An 18,615-nucleotide genomic window follows, 5' to 3' on the forward strand; every position below is an offset into this window, starting at 1 on the left:
ATGATGCGTCTGGTAGCATTTGAACCCTGGACCCCTGTGCTGCAAGACGACACTGTGAGCTATTGAGTCACTGTAAAAGCCTCTGTATTTCATAGATGTTGGTGGATTTTTTGGGAAGTGAAATATATACTGTATTGATAAGATACATTTTTAACTGAGTCACTGATGCCATTCAGGTCAGTATATTAAGCTTTCGTCCATATTATTTAGGGGTACCTTAAAGCCACCACACTAATAGTGATATTTCTCATATATGTACCACAACCAAGGTTTTAGAAAAAACTAGTAAAATTGGAAATACTCTCCAAAGCGCCTTGTAGGTATGCATTTGGGGAAACAATAGGTGTGATGTTTATCTATGGATATGGTATGCAACTTTGGAAGAATGTTGGTACCAAAGGTTTCAAGAATCATTTCAGTGTTCAACATTGATGTATTTTATGCTAAAGTGAAGGTGAACCTGGAGCTGAAGTCTGTCCAGCTGGTGTAAAGAGTCTTACAGGCAACGTTTCATGAGTGAAAATTATGCAAATTAGCTTTCCCCCAGGAGGAAAAACACTTTTCCTCTAGTATCACCAAAGGGTAGCTACCCTGTAAGTCAATGTTTAACCCATTAATGAGTCTTGAAACGTGACTAAGGATTTATATGGATGTCTCTAGTTTGCCTGACACCCCTAGTCCTATTTTCAAGGCGCTTCAATGGGTTGGACATTGGATGGCACTAGAGAGACTGTTTTCTTCCTTGTAGAAGAAATTTAATTTGTATTCTTAGTAGTACTGTCAGATGCTATTCAGAAAAAGTTAAAATGTGTGTAGCCAAGCTGCTAATTTAATCGCAAAATCAAGCCATTTACTTAATCTGCCCTCAGTCTTTTCACGAGGACCCTCCAAAACACCATGTAGAAGGAAAACACATGCAATGGTTACCACTTCTCTTTTTTTACTCCAAATGTATTGGTGAGAAGAATGTGAAGTGTTCTGATGACATCAATCGAAACTATTCAGTATGAAGATTTGGCAATATACATGTTTATACTAGTATTAATATCTACTTCTTGCATGAAGAACAATTTTAGCCAACATTTAGGTTCAACTAGCCATGTGGTAACATTTTTCTTTTTAATCAATTATAGACTAAGCTATTTACCCTGGTAATGGCCAGGCACAGTTCCACTTTTTTTAGTACATAAAGGACTGAAAGCTATAGCGATTTTGGTTATTCAAACAATTTTTGCTTCTTTTTTCCATGATACATAGGGCTTTATTTTATGCAATTTTTATATTAGTATTTAAAAAATGGTTAGATCAGGGACAAATATAAAAAGTAAATAGGTGTCTATTTCCACATGTTTTCAGTATTTTTTAAATGGCCCAAAATGCTACTAAAATGCATATTTGTGCTCCCCTCTACGTTCGTCATTCTTATATAAAGCATGTGTAGTTTTAGATGGTCAGAAGGGTATATATCTGCAGTTTCGTTCTATGTTTTTATTTATTTTGTATTTTTGTATTTTGTGTTTGTATTCTGAAAGGTTATATGAAACTATTAGTGCAATGTAATAAATAACAGTTGCATCGGACAACGAGCAGCACACGGTCTGCTGCACAAACAATCCAAAAATAATAGGTCAGTACGCAAAGCTTCCATAAAAAAACTTTTCTATATTTTATTCATTACAATTAAAAAGATGTTACAGTACAATAGAGATGAGTCTCCAATGTGCAGCAGACAAGTGAAAGGAAGGCGTACAACACATCAAGTTCATAGAATTAAAATATGCTCAAAAAGTGCATGTATACAAAATTATAGATCAACAAACATTTAATCATATAAAATGACACATCAAGCATACAAAGCATTGAATCTATGCATATAAGCAGCAGTACATAATGTGTAAAGCCCACCTTACCACCTGCACCCCGACATGTGTTTCGCCCCAAGCTTCCTCAGGGGGCATTGCCTTATAAACTACATAAAAGTCACTCCCTGGGGCTTATTTACTAATATCGTCTATTAGTGTAAACTAAGACTAGACAGTCCTAAAATGTGCCAAACGTATCTCAATAGCTCTGCTGAATGATAAATCTATCAAAATTTAAGATTGTGTAGTCTAACTTAATACCATTTTTTATTTGGCCTAAAAAGTGCATGACAAATTGCACTATTTTTTGGCATATAAGTCACTGAGGCACAAATTCTTCAAAAATAAATATAAGGGTGCGTTCACACGAGCGCATAAACGGCGCGTTTTTGCGCCCAATCGTATAAACGTGACCATCTGAGGCATTGGTTTTCAATGTATTCGTTCGCACGGGTGATTTTACGGCGCGTAAAAACGGCAACCCGAAAAAAAAACGGAACATATGCGACCGAAATACGCGCCAACGCATATTCGATGGCCGAAAAGATAGTTTGCAAAGTAGGAACAAACGAAAATACGCTTTCTAGCTCTGGTCATGATCGCCGAAAAACGTTCTTTCCGGCGATTATACGCTGTGCACGTGCGAACGTAAATACGCCTACGCTCGTGTGAACGCACCCTAAGGGTAATCACTGAAGAAGAATTAATTAAAAAACTAACTTTATTAATAATAATTAAAATCAAACTGGACAGAACACAACATATATCTGAGGGTGCATTCACACGAACGTATATCGGCTCGGTTTTCACGCCGAGCCGATATACGTTGTCCTCAGGTGCAGAGGGGGGAGGATGGAAGAGCCAGGGCCAGGAACTGAGGCTCCCGCCCCCTCTCTGCCTCCTCTCCGCCCCTCTGCACTATTTGCAATGAGGAGAGGTGGGACGGGGGCGGGGCCAATTCCCGGACTTTAGCCCCGCCCCGCCCCGCCTCGCCTCCTCTCATTGCAAATAGTGCAGAGGGGCGGAGAGGGGGCGGGAGCCTCAGTTCCTGGCCCTGGCTCTTCCATCCTCCCCCCTCTGCATGCGAGGACAACGTATATCGGCTCGGCGTGAAAACCGAGCCGATATACGTTCGTGTGAATGCACCCTCAGGTTGAGGTATTAGGAAAAACGCTTCACTCCTCTGAACCTAAGTAGGTCCCTCAGCAATGACTTCCACTAGTAATTATTAGGTGTCTCAGTTCTCATGTGCAAATTTATGAAGCACATGAGATGACAATCTTCCTTTATTGATGTGGCATTAGTCATTGAAGTGAGTGAGGTTTAAACCACCTCCTGCTGATAAATAAATAAATTATGGGGTTACCCTCATGATAGGTCCCCAAAATCAGACAGAAGTTCCAGATAGAGAACAAGGTGTTATGTATATTGCTCAGACACAACACTGTGCTTAAATATACTTGAGTTGAGACCCTCCTCCGGAGATATATAAAGAGGAGGATTAGATTATGAGTACAGTGTTTAAATACTCCCTATATAACCCTTTATTCAGATGTAGCAAATGGTGGTTATTCACCACTCAAGGAGAGGAGAGGGTTAAGTGTCAAAGAAAGGACCAGCTGAGAGAGCCAAAAACTGATATTAATAAGAGTGGGGTAGTGGAGAGCCTCCACTTTAAATATCAGTATAGATGTGTAATATAAGGCCCAATTAAGGTTCAGAAGGTCCAGTTAGCAAAGGGTTAAATAGTGCCAAGAAAGAGTGGATAGGAAGAACCAGTGATAAATACAGAGAATGAACTGGTTTTTCTCTCCTAGTTATATATGCTCCTCATTCAAGCAACTCCAAATTATAATCAACCAAAATAGGTAGATCAAAAAGAGGAGAGGAGAGGGTTAACTAGTATATAGAGAGCCCTTCCACTCAAGAAATATATGGCACCAGTGCAAAACTACTACCCTGAATATTAATACACAATTCAGGGAGTAGTTGCTAACTCTTGCACCAAACCAGCACTTAAAGGGTTAAAAGTGCCTGAAAGTCTGCAGTGCTAAAGAGTGCTGTTCCTGTAGATCAGGGGTGTCAAACTCATTTTCACCGAGGGCCACATCAGCCTTATGGCTGCCTTCAAAGGGCCGATTCTAATTCTAAGACAGTATACTAAAAGTGAACCCCATGGTGGCCCGATTGGTAATAAGGTCCTACATAGTGTCCAGTAGCACACACTATTATACATACATATATATTACATACACGCAAACATGCACTATTATTATACATATGCGCATACACGCAAACATGCACTATTATTATACATATACGCATAGGCGCCCACCGCTGGGAACATACACGCACAGGCGCCCACCGCTGGGAACATACACGCACAGGCGCCCACCGCTGGGAACATACACGCACAGGCGCCCACCGCTGGGAACATACACGCACAGGCGCCCACCGCTGGGAACATACACGCACAGGCGCCCACCGCTGGGAACATACACGCACAGGCGCCCACCGCTGGGAACATACACGCACAGGCGCCCACCGCTGGGAACATACACGCACAGGCGCCCACCGCTGGGAACATACACGCACAGGCGCCCACCGCTGGGAACATACACGCACAGGCGCCCACCGCTGGGAACATACACGCACAGGCGCCCACCGCTGGGAACATACACGCACAGGCGCCCACCGCTGGGAACATACACGCACAGGCGCCCACCGCTGGGAACATACACGCACAGGCGCCCACCGCTGGGAACATACACGCACAGGCGCCCACCGCTGGGAACATACACGCACAGGCGCCCACCGCTGGGAACATATACGCACAGGCGGACACCGCTGGGAACATATACGCACAGGCGCACACCGTTATGCACATACACGCACAGGCGCACACCGTTATGCGCATACACGCACAGGCGCACACCGTTATGCGCATACACGTACAGGCGCACACCGTTATGCGCATACATGCACAGGCGCACACCGTTATGCGCATACATGCACAGGCGCACACCGTTATGCGCATACATGCACAGGCGCACACCGTTATGCGCATACATGCACAGGCGCACACCGTTATGCGCATATACGCACAGATGCACACTATAATGTGTATATACGCACAGATGTGCACACATATATACATACAGATAATTTATATACATATACACATGTGTGTATATATGTATATATATACATACATATCTACACAGACATATATATATACACATACATATGCACACAAGGACACTTCTGTATTTTTATACACATTTCTATACTTACCTGCATCCAATATGGTCTCACTGCAGGTATACCGGCTGCTCTCAGTCCTTCTTGGGGCCCTCCTGCATACTTAAGCCCCTGATGTCTCCCAGGCCTGCAGCCATGAACAGAGGGAGGGCCGGTGAGAGGAGGTCAGCGCTGACCAGGCTCTCACTCTGCAGCTGCTCCTCCTCAGTGTCGCTCTCCTCACACCAGAGATCATGTTCTCTGCACTCTTCTTCCCTCCTCCGCGGCTGTTGTCAGTCTGTTATCGGCACTCCTCTATTACTGTCTGCACTAGACAGAACAAGCCGATAGAAGATCGCCTACTGACAGCAGCACGGAGGAGTGAGGGAACTTACTGCACAGCCGGCGGGCCACAGAAAATGAGGCGGCGGGCCGGATTCGGCCCACGGGCCTTGTGTTTGACACCTGTGCTGTAGAGGACAGCCGTCTAGTTCTAACACCTGAACTAACTATCTGGAAGGTTACTGACTCACTAAAACCACGTCATCGACGCGTTTCTACAGCGCTCTTTGGTGTATGCACTGTTTCATCAGGATGCATTAGTAGGTAACAGAGGGAGCAGCCGTGATATCTGGCGGCATCCCTGTAGTGATGCATCCTGATGAAACAGTGCATACACCAAAGAGCACTGTAGAACTAGACGGCTGCCCGATACCCTCTGTCGGGCAGCTACATCGGTGCCGACTCAGCTTCTCCCTACTCACAGCGCTGCTGTGTACAAGTACAGGGTTTTTTCACCCAGAGTCCTGCATCCTCATTAGTATTTAAAGTGATCTGTACTACAGGAACAGCACTCTTTAGCACTGCAGACTTTCAGGCACTTTTAACCCTTTAAGTGCTGGTTTGGTGCAAGAGTTAGCAACTACTCCCTGAATTGTGTATTAATATTCAGGGTAGTAGTTTTGCACTGGTGCCATATATTTCTTGAGTGGAAGGGCTCTCTATATACTAGTTAACCCTCTCCTCTCCTCTCATTTTGATCTACCTATTTCGGTTGATTATAATTTGGAGTTGCTTGAATGAGGAGCATATATAACTAGGAGAGAAAAACCAGTTCATTCTCTGTATTTATCACTGGTTCTTCCTATCCACTCTTTCTTGGCTAACTATTTAACCCTTTGCTAACTGGACCTTCTGAACCTTAATTGGGCCTTATATTACACATCTATACTGATATTTAAAGTGGAGGCTCTCCATTAGCCCACTCTTATTAATATCAGTTTTTGGCTCTCTCAGCTGGTCCTTTCTTTGACACTTAACCCTCTCCTCTCCTTGAGTGGTGAATAACCACCATTTACTACATCTGAATAAAGGGTTATATAGGGAGTATTTTTTATTTTTTTTTTCCCTTTTTTTTTTCTCTCTTTCTTCAGTATGAAACATATGTTTACCTGTTACCTAGGTTACATAGCATGAGTGGTACGCCTCCCACTTTGCCTCTCATTGGCTCAGGGGATACACACCCATCAAAAGGTGTTCCCTAATGAACCCTATTTAAAGCTCCTTGGACTAGCTCACCATTATGCTGTCACTCCACCACAAGGACTGACATGCCGCTGGTTTGTCTTTATTTTCTTTGATTTTAAGTTCTTTGTCCTGACCTAGGGGCTAGTCCCCTTCAGCTACTCACTCGAGTTGCATTATCAGTCTATTTAGCAACTTCAGATAGTTTCTTATCAGTTAGGTAGCTGCAAATCTATCTTGAGGACTTTAAGGGCTTAAGTTATTCTTAGCATCTGACGGCTTATATATCTCTTTTTGATCTCATCTTGTACTTTGAGGATAATTTTGTCCTCTTAATGACCATTACCGTGACCATCATTGCCACGTCATAGGTCATTCTTTTCTGATTTTTGTAAATTGCGGTGCACTGGAATTCTTCGCTGCATTGCATTTACATTTAGAGACAGATCATTTTGGCGACCACTGGTCCATGATTATCAGTCCTGGACTATGTGTGGCTTCCACACTTTATAAAAATTTAGCCACAACCCAACCTTTTGGTTGGAACTAGCGCATTGTAACCCCTGAGGAACCCACCAGTTGGGAGAAACGCGTTGGGTAACGCGCATTTTTGCTTTAAGGGCAAACTCCTTATGTGCAAGTCCTTCCCACTATACGACGCACATTAGGATACCAGATTTAGAGTGATTCTACTTTATTTGATCACTTTTCTGGATCTATGATCAATGTTGTACATCAATTGAGCTTCATCACATGACTCGATTTCCCATTGTTCATATTTCAGAAGTGGCGGTTGCTGTCGTTTTTTAAGGTTGAGTCCTATTATACGACTCCAACCTGTTTGGTCACTAGTCACTAGTGGCCTTCTTAATCCTAATCTTCCCCTTATTTGTTTGTATTTGTTTTGTTCTTCTTTTAAAGGAATTTAATAAAAGGTATTTTTTAATTTTATTAGTTTGGAAGGTCCTAGCAGTAAATTTCCCAAAGTTCTGACTGGGATTAGCTGCCCTTGTAAATTTGATCTACCTATTTCGGTTGATTATAATTTGGAGTTGCTTGAATGAGGAGCATATATAACTAGGAGAGAAAAACCAGTTCATTCTCTGTATTTATCACTGGTTCTTCCTATCCACTCTTTCTTGGCTAACTATTTAACCCTTTGCTAACTGGACCTTCTGAACCTTAATTGGGCCTTATATTACACATCTATACTGATATTTAAAGTGGAGGCTCTCCATTAGCCCACTCTTATTAATATCAGTTTTTGGCTCTCTCAGCTGGTCCTTTCTTTGACACTTAACCCTCTCCTCTCCTTGAGTGGTGAATAACCACCATTTACTACATCTGAATAAAGGGTTATATAGGGAGTATTTAAACACTGTGCTCATAATCTAATCCTCCTCTTTATATATCTCCGGAGGAGGGTCTCAACTCAAGTATATTTAAGCACAGTGTTGTGTCTGAGCAATATACATAACACCTTGTTCTCTATCTGGAACTTCTGTCTGATTTTGGGGACCTATCATGAGGGTAACCCCATAATGTATTTATTTATCAGCAGGAGGTGCTTTAAACCTCACTCACTTCAATGACTAATGCCACATCAATAAAGGAAGATTGTCATCTCATGTGCTTCATAAATTTGCACATGAGAACTGAGACACCTAATAATTACTAGTGGAAGTCATTGCTGAGGGACCTACTTAGGTTCAGAGGAGTGAAGGGTTTTTCCTAATACCTCAACCTGAGATATATGTTGTGTTCTGTCCAGTTTGATTTTAATTATTATTAATAAAGTTAGTTTTTTAATTAATTCTTCTTCAGTGATTACCCTTATTTTTTGGCATATGGTGTAGTTTTTGGCCACGACCTCTTTGTCAGACACAGCAAAAAGTGTTGGAAAGTGTCTAAAGCAGCTTCCACACAGGTGTCATGATATTGCCGCAAGAAAATCGCAGCGATATCGCACGGTGTTGTGTGCAATATTGCTGTGTTTCATTTTTGCTTGTTATATTTTTTTTATACAATTACCCCTTAATTTCTACACACTTATACATGCATAAGTATGATATACATAGAACATAGCAACACCACACCTAAACAATGCAATCAATCATAACTCTATTTAAGCACATTATAATCTCCCCATCCTTCAACAAAAAAAAATTTTAGACATACAAAAATGAAAAAAAAGGAAAAAACCTGACTCTTCTCCACCTTCTCACCTCTCTTCCTCAATACCCCTCCAAATTCCATCAACTTTTCTACAATGTCTCAATGCAACCAGCACTCAGTATGAGCTATCCACTATATATAACAGACCATCTTCCCAAAATTTCTTCAAACATTAATCAAACAGCCTCTTTTTGTATATATATATATATATATATATATATATATATATATATATATATATATATATATATATATATATATATTCCCTTTTCCAAAGATATAACTTCTCATCTGTTTGCGACAAAAACTGCATCCAATGGCTTCTGTGCCTAATACAATGCTCTTTGAATTCCCCAAAGAGTATGTATGTCCATCAACAATACCCAATATACCAGTTCTGGGATTAGGACAAATATCAAGATATATTTTTTTAATTATCTTAGTACCCTATTCCAAAATTCACGCAATTTCACACCATTTCAGACCATGTGTATTAAATTTACATCATCTATATAACATTTCGGACAGTCTGAGTTCAATTTAATACCCATGTTAAACAACTTTAATGAAGTGCGATAAACTCTATACACTAAATACAATTATGATACTTGTTGACTTTCAGATAGAGATATCATTGAAATCATACACTGCGGCCCATTTATCTTCGCTAATATGACCTAAATCTTTTTTCACTTTTTCTTTTACGTTTATTGGGAATTGCTGTAAATAGTAAGAAAGAATCTGTCTATATAAATAAGATGTTACACTCTTCATAGCTCCAGAACACACAAGCAAATTCACTAAAGGATATTGAACTGTAAGCACAGATATTGACTGGACCTGAGCAGCTAATGCAAATCATAACTGAAGGAACTGGAAAAAATAACTAACTGTAGGAAATATCATAGAGCTCTGTAAACTGATCAAAACTATAAAAAGACACCCAGAACACACCTGTTCCAAAAAGATTACTCCTTTCTGAGTTGAAAATCCCTCCAACTTAACAAAACTGTCAATTTAGTGTTACTCCAGAGGGGGTGTATAGTAAATCATTCAAGTTGCAATATCTGCTTATATGTATTTAATTTTTAACATGATAGTTGGATATAATCCCTTTTTTCCTACTTTCATCCCTCTCTTACATACCGTTAGAGGGGGGGCTACAGTCTGAAATTTTAGAAACCAACCTGCCATTCAACTCCACCCCAATTCTTTCCCCCCAACCCTTTAACCGTTACAATTGAGAAGCCAAAAAATATCTCCAAACATTTGGAATTGCTGACCCTGGAATACTGAAAGGGGGATATATATATATATATATATATATATATATATATATATATATATATATATAACACCAAAAAGTATTTCTTGTGCACAATGATACATTTAAGACAAACGTCCCTGTAGAACCTGTAAAAGATGATTCACTCTCAAGAGATATTTTTATGCACCACTACACTTATTCCACACAGATAACTTGAGTTAGAATATGCCCATACAGAATGGTGAAGGAGGTGTACAATATCTCCTGTTAAGTGTATTTCTAATAGACAAACAATAGTTAGTTGAGATTGTTAAATAGATGAAAAAATAGCATACCTTTTAGTTTTATCCCACATACCCCGCACATGAAATTATATTAACCTCTTGAACCATGGAAAATGATATTCATTATTTATATTTTACACATATAATTTAAGATGCCGGCTGCATTGCATGATAGAGAAGAAAAGAGAGAGAGAAGTGGAGAAGAAAAAACAAACAACACACAAATGACGTCTTATAAATCCAACATCCTCTTTCAGGCTACCAACCTAAGCAGAGAGGGAAGCCAAAACAGTATTGCTTTTAGTCACATCTAGAAAGACATCATGTAGAGTAGGTTCATTTTCAATATCCATGCCACTAGTTTGTGCTGAAATGGCCTGCAAAATAGTATTTGAAGAGGCAGATGAAACATACAAAACAGGGCCATGCTTATCCTTATCAGCAGAGTGAGAAAACATATTAAAAGTCCCATCAGAGGAGGCAGATACAACTGTGGATGTTTCTTGAGCATTTCTTACCAAGGTTGCAGGAGAAGTTAAACGAGCAAATTTAGCAAACCTGCACACCGCATCACAGCATTTCTCAGTAAAGCAGAATGGTCAAATTGTTCCCTGAATTCCGCATGATTACCCTGCTCAATATTCAATATTGCCTCCAATGTTGCATGGGCTACCTCATGGTGCAAAGTATTCGCAGTAGCATTCGCAGATGCCTGAGTGCTACCATGAAGCGCACTTGGACCGTGGTACAGCACAACCAAAGGCCCAGGGACCAGCAAGGTAGACAACACAGGAGAGTGGAAAACACTGCCTCTGGAAGAAAACCAAGCTAGAATAAGGGAGCTTTTCTGGTGTGTCTCCACTGCTCACATCATGCTCTAGGCCACACCCAGGTGCTGTTCTCATCTGTTTTTATACAAAAAAAAAAAGTATAAAAATGTATAGGTTCATATCCCTATAGGCTGGAATGGGTCAAGCGTAATTAAAAAATGGATAGTTTTGATGGTGTTTGACCTCTCATATGTTATGCATCCATCTGTCCCAACACCTACTAACAGTCTGGTCAGAATGACCCAGGTGGCGGGCAAATAGCGGATGCAACCATCCAGCTTCTCGCATTCCAATAATATGCCATTTCTCAAACTCTGTTAACTCGGTGAAATCTCTTTAATAGAGAGGCTTGTCTAGTGGTCAACAAGCTCTACACAAGCGAAAAAATTGGTCCATTAGACACAAGTAGCCTCTGAGAGCCTTTGTATAGACCAAGGGTGGAACAACTTTTAGGGCCTCAGGTGACAAGACTGTTCATCTAATCACACCACAACTGTAATCCTTTCCATATTGGTCTGAGATGTAACTATATGCCAAGATTTGAGTCAAATCAACGATTCCTAACTGCTTTTTTTTTTTTTTACAATGAGTGGAAGAGTACTTCCATTTAAAGATCCATTATAATCTTAGAGGCGATAGAGGTGATATTTTCTATCTTACACGTGTAAGGGGTCACTCATGTGGGGGTATGTGACCTGCTTATTACACACATATTGTTCATGCACGTAATACGTGTTGCTAAAAACCCTTGATTTTCATTGGACTGTATGCATTGTAAGCAGGATCCTATAAACAGGTATGTTTCCACGTCAGGCAGTCAGTTGGCAGCAGGGGGAGGTGACAGTAAACATAAACATAAACAGGCTTTCTCCAGCAAGACAATGTCCATGAGTCAAACAATATAACAGTCCTTATACTTTATACAGGAGTTCTCATCCAACCTTTCCTCAGGGTTTAACTTCCTTCAGTTCTCCCAGGGTAATTCCACCCGGCTTTCCAGGGATTCTGCACAGAGTCTATCCTCACTCTGTTCCTCTTGACTGGCTGCTCACTCTCTGCAACAATCTCTCTTACTGAGCTATGACGCCTGCTCCTTTCCTAACTAGGTTTCAGCTGTGTTCCAGGTTCAAGTAACTCATGGACTGGAGTATACAAGTGACACGGACAGCCCCTGTCTCATGCAAACTCTGGAGTTATATCCTGGAGTTTAGTATTCTCCGTGGCATATACACACCATCCAGGACTTTACCCCTTACCTCACTACAGTATGTATTATGCAGCATGTCCTATTTTGGTGCTTAATACGTGCCAATATAATTTATGGGGACTTAACATACGCAGTAAATACTATCACTGTTTCAAAACAGGACAAATATATTTAAAGAAAAATAACACTCATACATATCAAACTAAATATACAGGCATCTCTGTTGGTGCTTTTACATGGGACGACAGTTGGGTAAAGGACTGCATGAGCGCTGATGTCACCCCTAAGGTTGTTAGCACTTGTGCAGAGTGTTTACACAGGCAGGGCTCGCCACTGGATTGTTAGCTTGTCACGTGCTTCTCACTCAGCGCATCACCTTCTAAGTGAAGTGCTGAGCGGGCAGCATTTACAAGGAACAAGAATCCAGTGATCCAGTGATAGTTTTTATGCTGATTGAAAGTCAGCGATAACGAACTGCAAATGAATAGTGACCAATTCATTTGCATTACACTGCACGGTTATTGCTCAAATTTGTTCATTTAAATGAATTTTGAGCAATAATCATCCTGTGTAGATCGCCCATAAGCGCTACGTTTTGGAAATTGAAGAAGGAATGGGCAATAGTTCCTAAAGGAAGATCAAAAATAAGAGACAATTTAATTGTAAAAAGTCACAGTACGTAAATAAAGTTTCAGGGCAATGTAAATCGATACCAATAGCAGTGGTGTGATAAGGGACAATTCATCTTCTCTACCTGGCCCTTCTATTACTCAGATCAGCAATGAGTTGGCTAATATAAACCCCAAGCCTTTAGCCATGAAAATCAAACTTCAAATAGGAGGGAGGATGCAGTTCCCAATCAGAACCAGCTATACATTCTCAATCCAGTTTTCCCATATATCTTTTGCATCCTTAAAGGGCTTCTGTTATAAAAAAAAAAATACTTACCTATTCCTCCCATATCAGTCTTTTTACCGCATCTTCTCATCGCCGATCTTCTACTGGCTCCTGCTGTCCCTTCGGGTCACTTAACCGAGAATAGATGCTCCATAACAGAAAGAAGAGGTGAGGTGACCTGGGGGGACTGCAGGACCCAGGAGAAGATCGGTGGGGAGAAGATGCAGTAGGAAGACTGACAGGGGAGGAATAGGTAAGTAAGTACTGTTTTGTTTTTTTTTAATGACAAAACCCCTTTAACCTTATCTTTCACCACATCACAGATGCCTACAATACAGATGACACTCTTATTGCCTCTTCAGAAACTCAACCAGTTTTCAATACTAGTGTACCATTAACTGCACCCATTTTTTAGGACAGTCCAGTCTCCCAATGGGAGACCAGGAAAAATTCCTAAAAGGATCAAAGTAGATGATGATGATGATGATGATGATGATGATGAAGTCGAATATAACAGCAATGAGAATGATTTGCAAATATGCAACCTGTCCTTCCACACATTAAAGTGAGGCACAGGTAACCAAACTCAAAAAAGGATTGTAATTTACTCCTACTCCCAGATTCTCACATTTCAATTGAGTAAGAGATGTCAATTTATTTTTAAAGAAGCTAGCTCTCCATAAGCATCATTATAGCTAAACAGGATGCAGAGGGGAATTGGAATGATCCTGCAGCTCTGGAGACTTTGATAGACCTCTTAAGATGACTGGACACTGGTTATGACAGCTGCCTTTACTAGTCTAAAACCAAATTCCAAAAATACACTAACCTTAAAGGGGTTGTCCCGCGCCGAAACGGGTTTTTTTTTTTCAATAGCCCCCCGTTCGGCGCGAGACAAACCCGATGCAGGGGTTTAAAAAAAAAAAAACGGATAGTACTTACCCGAATCCCCGCGCTCCGGTGACTTCTTACTTACCTTGCGAAGATGGCCGCCGGGATCTTCACCCTCGGTGGACTGCAGGTCTTCTGTGCGGTCCATTGCCGATTCCAGCCTCCTGATTGGCTGGAATCGGCACACGTGACGGGGCGGAGCTACGAGGAGCCGCTCTCCGGCACGAGCGGCCCCATTCAGCAAAGGAGAAGACCGGACTGCGCAAGCGCGTCTAATCGGGCGATTAGACGCTGAAGATTAGACGGCACCATGGAGACGGGGACGCTAGCAACGGAGCAGGTAAGTGAATAACTTCTGTATGGCTCATAATTAATGCACGATGTATATTACAAAGTGCATTAATATGGCCATACAGAAGTGCTTACCCCCACTTTGTTTCGCGGGACAACCCCTTTAAGCCAATACAGCAGTATAGACTTATTTACTCGTTTGGTCAGAAAAAAATTTGCAAGATCAAACCAAAGAAAAAAATATAAAATACATTCTAATTTCAATGAAGAGGAGAAAATGGCCTTTGAGGAATTGCATCCTAATCATAAAATAGCGATTAAGCCATCAGACAAAGGGAGAAATATATTAGTCATGGACCAACTTGACTATATAGTAATGGCAAAGAGACTCCGTGATGATAAATGAGTAGATCAGATACTATCCCATGATCTCACAACCCAATATTTTACAGAATTTTATCATCTATTAGAACAAGTGCGTATTGATAACCTATTATCCAGTGAGGAGTTCAAATTTATGTATAACCCTCGCCCCACCATCGCCACTTTTTATGTGATTCCGAAATTGAATAAAATGCTATTCCAGTACCAGGCAGACCAATAGTCCATCGGTCAATGTTAATCTAATCCAGAAAGCAAGCATGTATTTAGACAATATTGATATCCTTTGTCAGCACACTTCCTTCATATCTTCACGATACGAAAGACACCATTGCTAAAATACATGAGATTACTATTCCCAGCAATGTACTACCCGCCAGCATAGATATAGAGTCTCTACAGTAATATTCAGCACCAACTGGGTCCAACAGCTTTTTTACACACACGGGACACATTTCTTCCTTCACAATAGGTTTGTCGAAAAACTATTATTCGTTCTCACATACAATTGTATTTTTGACGATACAGTTTTAATTTTTTTGCAAAAGCAGGGCACAGCAATAGGCACGATATTTGCACCAAGCGACGCAAAATTATTCCTAGGGTAGTGGGAATCCACAGTGGCATTTTCTAATGAAATGGAACTTTACACAAGTCACATACTGTTCTGGGGTAGATTCTTTGATGACGGGCTTATCGTCACAGCACAGGCATTATATATGGAGTAAGATGGTCCTCCCATAAGATATATATTAGCAAGATAGTTTCCAAAAAGCTGAGCTCTGTAAGCACAAAAATGGACAGCCCCATTGCAAGGCATGTTAATGGATGTCATAGAGGCGATGGTACTCATATAATATTTTGTAGCATTTCTCAGAAAGAATTAGGTCCAGCAAGAGAGACCTGGACAAACAAATTGTTACGTGAGGAGGCATGCTGGATCTTCTGCTTCAGGAGTAAGAGCCCTTTGGGCCTAAAGGAGGGATTTTCTTATTCATCATTCATTTGAAACCAACTTTTGGAATTGTATAACTATTGATAAGGCTTTTGCTTTGTAATATAGCACCCCCATAATCAGCTAACAGCTTTTCATGTGGCTAGTGTAGGGTACTGAGGCTCTGTGACAGGAGGGCATAGTACACACTAGTGTGCCTTAGGAGTCGCTCAATATAAATAGACATGTAAACTATGAGCTAGTAATGAAATGTACGCTTGGACTAGAACGCATTCAAAATATATATTAGATTGTCCTATTTATGGAGACCCATCAAGGTGTTTATGGGAAACATCTGAATTACTCCATAGGCTTAGATACATCGAATTGTTCTTTATGAGTAACAGTTAAGATTGGAAGTTGCATTGTACTATGGAATACCCTTAGAAATTAGGGTTTATGCCACATGCAGCACTGTTGGAAAAAATATATATGTATGTATAAGTATAACATTCCTCTATCCCTTTAAATAAATATAATAACTTCATCTACGGATTTAACTCCTTGAATGCCCAGTCAGTCACACAGGGCACTACTTAGATGATGAGTATTGTAGAATCCCTTTTCACAGCACTGAGGCCATGAGAAAGTTTTTTAAAGTTCAGACTTCTGCAAACTGGGCATGCTTTATAAATCATAGTATCTTGCTGAACTACAGGCCTGGGCAAATCAGCCCAAGTATGAGCTTTTCTGTACTGAGCATGCACCACAAAATGAAGTGAAAACATATCAAAATCCTAGAAGGCACAACACTGAGCATGCTCAGAAAAGCCGGACTGCTATTTGCTCAGCTAATTACATCATCACACATGAGGAAGGCACCTTGTATGATTGGCTTAAGGACATGTCATGTATTGTTAGTTTCCTCTCCATTGGCCACTAACCCCTCCCTCATGTTATATAACAGCTGACATTTAGTTGACAATCTCCCCTCATCGTTATCCTCCACCCTCAGACCAGGGCATGCTGTAATCTTTTGGGGCTCTTCCCCTTTGGTCAAACATGACAACCTGTAGGCTACATATAATGGACTTTTGCATTCTATAAATTTTAATTAATTGCACGTAATGGTGTTGTTTTTCACCGGTAGATAAAGCATTCTACCACCTGGTACAGATTATACAAGCCAGTATTATGCTGCTGGTGCTGGCTGCATAATACTGGCTTGTATGAAAATACCCTCTGTTTTTCATCAGTATGGCTATCAGAACTGGCTTTCCTGTGCACAAAGTAAATAAGTTTGGTGGGAGAGGACTTCACTTTTTATTTTACATATTGCATACAGGCCCATTTACACGTAACGATTATCACTCAAAATTAGTTAAAACGACCAAAAATGAGCGATAATCGTTACATGTAAATGCAAGCATTGTGCGGTTTTCGCTTGAAGGATAATTTTAGGGTGAACTTAAAATCCATTGATCAGCTAGTGAGAGATAAAGTGTCTCTCAATGGACCGCACACTGTTATCTCCACAGGTCAGCAGATAACATTGTAATTTGCGGGCAGCCACAAAGAGAACAATACAACTGTGTGCAGAGCTGGGTGTGTGATTAATCATACGCTGGGCTCTGCAAACAGCCCTGTAGGTCCTTTTACATCCAAATGAAGGTGATAAAGTGTTAATGGTTATTAATGGTCATTAACACTTTATGCAAATAGATCGCAAAATCTTTTTAATCGTTTGAAAGATTAACTTTGCATGTTAATGGGTCTTAAAAGAAGCAGAAAATATAAAAAAAACTGCTACCTTAATACTATAAAATACTGATAGCCAATTTTAAAACTCACCATTTGGACTTTCTTTTTTTCTAGATTCCCAGTTCAGGTCAAAATATTTCCATCATGAATTTGGGGAAGTGATGAAGAAGAAAAAGACTTTGTGGAATTGCCTGTTTCCATTTTCCTGGACAATGGATGGAGAGACTTTGCCCTCTACAATGTTACCCACACTGAACGCATCCTACGGCTCATCCATGACACTGGAGCAGAAGACTACATTTGCTTTTGTGATTCTTCTATTCATTATTCTAGGTGTGCTCATTGTCAGGTGTTTTAGGATCTTGCTTGATCCTTACCGAAGTATGCCAACTTCTACCTGGGCAGATGGAGTTGATGGGCTTGAAAAAGGACAATTTGACTATGCTCTTGCATAATTATGAACAACTCCTTTTAGTGACTTTATTGAACAAACCTTGCAGAAAATACATACTATAAATATTAAAAACAATACAGAGCTATTATCCAAATGTCCTTGACATAGAGAAGAGCTAATTTTGTAGCATTAATATTCATATAAAACTTTAATGTTGCAGGGATTTTTTATCTAAATAATGCTATCACAACTAGCCATTTTTGGGAATGTACCAAAAGGTAGACCCCTATTGTGTATAAGGTTGTAGAAACGTTAACTGTTAATAGGATTCACTGTGGCTTATAGCAGAGTGTCTTAACAATTATTCCAGCAAGCTCTCAAAAACTAATTGGGGCTGCCATGTACATGGAACTATATTCTGGATTTTTATTAGTTGATCAACAATAAATAGACTATACACACTCGTCTGTCTTAATGTTCTACATAGTTGGTGGAAAGGTCAGGATATTGAATTAATAGTCAAAAAAATTCAAGGTGATGTAAGCATATCCAATAATTTATCAAGCATTTTAGGATATGCTGACTTCACCTTGAATTCTTTGGACTGTTGGAGGTTGGAGGGACTTGATGATGTGATGCATTCCAGATATTGAACTTTGAGGGAACATTGTGCGGTT

General features: G+C 40.4%; 1 protein-coding gene across 10 annotated transcripts in view; it reads left to right on the forward strand.

The window, feature by feature from the left end:
• Positions 1-18,615, forward strand: part of CTXN3 (cortexin 3) — a 195,537-nt gene that overhangs the window by 41,786 nt on the left and 135,136 nt on the right. For 5 of the 10 annotated variants that reach the window (XM_066603155.1, XM_066603154.1, XM_066603157.1 and 2 more), the window contains one exon: positions 17,659-18,399. The exons of the other annotated variants lie outside the window; for them this stretch is intronic. In XM_066603155.1, coding sequence (XP_066459252.1) covers positions 17,706-17,999 — 294 coding nt within the window. In that variant the 5' untranslated portion in view covers positions 17,659-17,705 and the 3' untranslated portion in view covers positions 18,000-18,399. Of the gene's footprint in view, positions 1-17,658; positions 18,400-18,615 lie in introns of those variants that run through there. 10 annotated transcript variants of the gene reach the window in all.

This window comes from Eleutherodactylus coqui, chromosome 5 (genome assembly GCF_035609145.1).
Source record: "Eleutherodactylus coqui strain aEleCoq1 chromosome 5, aEleCoq1.hap1, whole genome shotgun sequence".
NCBI classification, from domain to species: domain Eukaryota; kingdom Metazoa; phylum Chordata; class Amphibia; order Anura; family Eleutherodactylidae; genus Eleutherodactylus; species Eleutherodactylus coqui.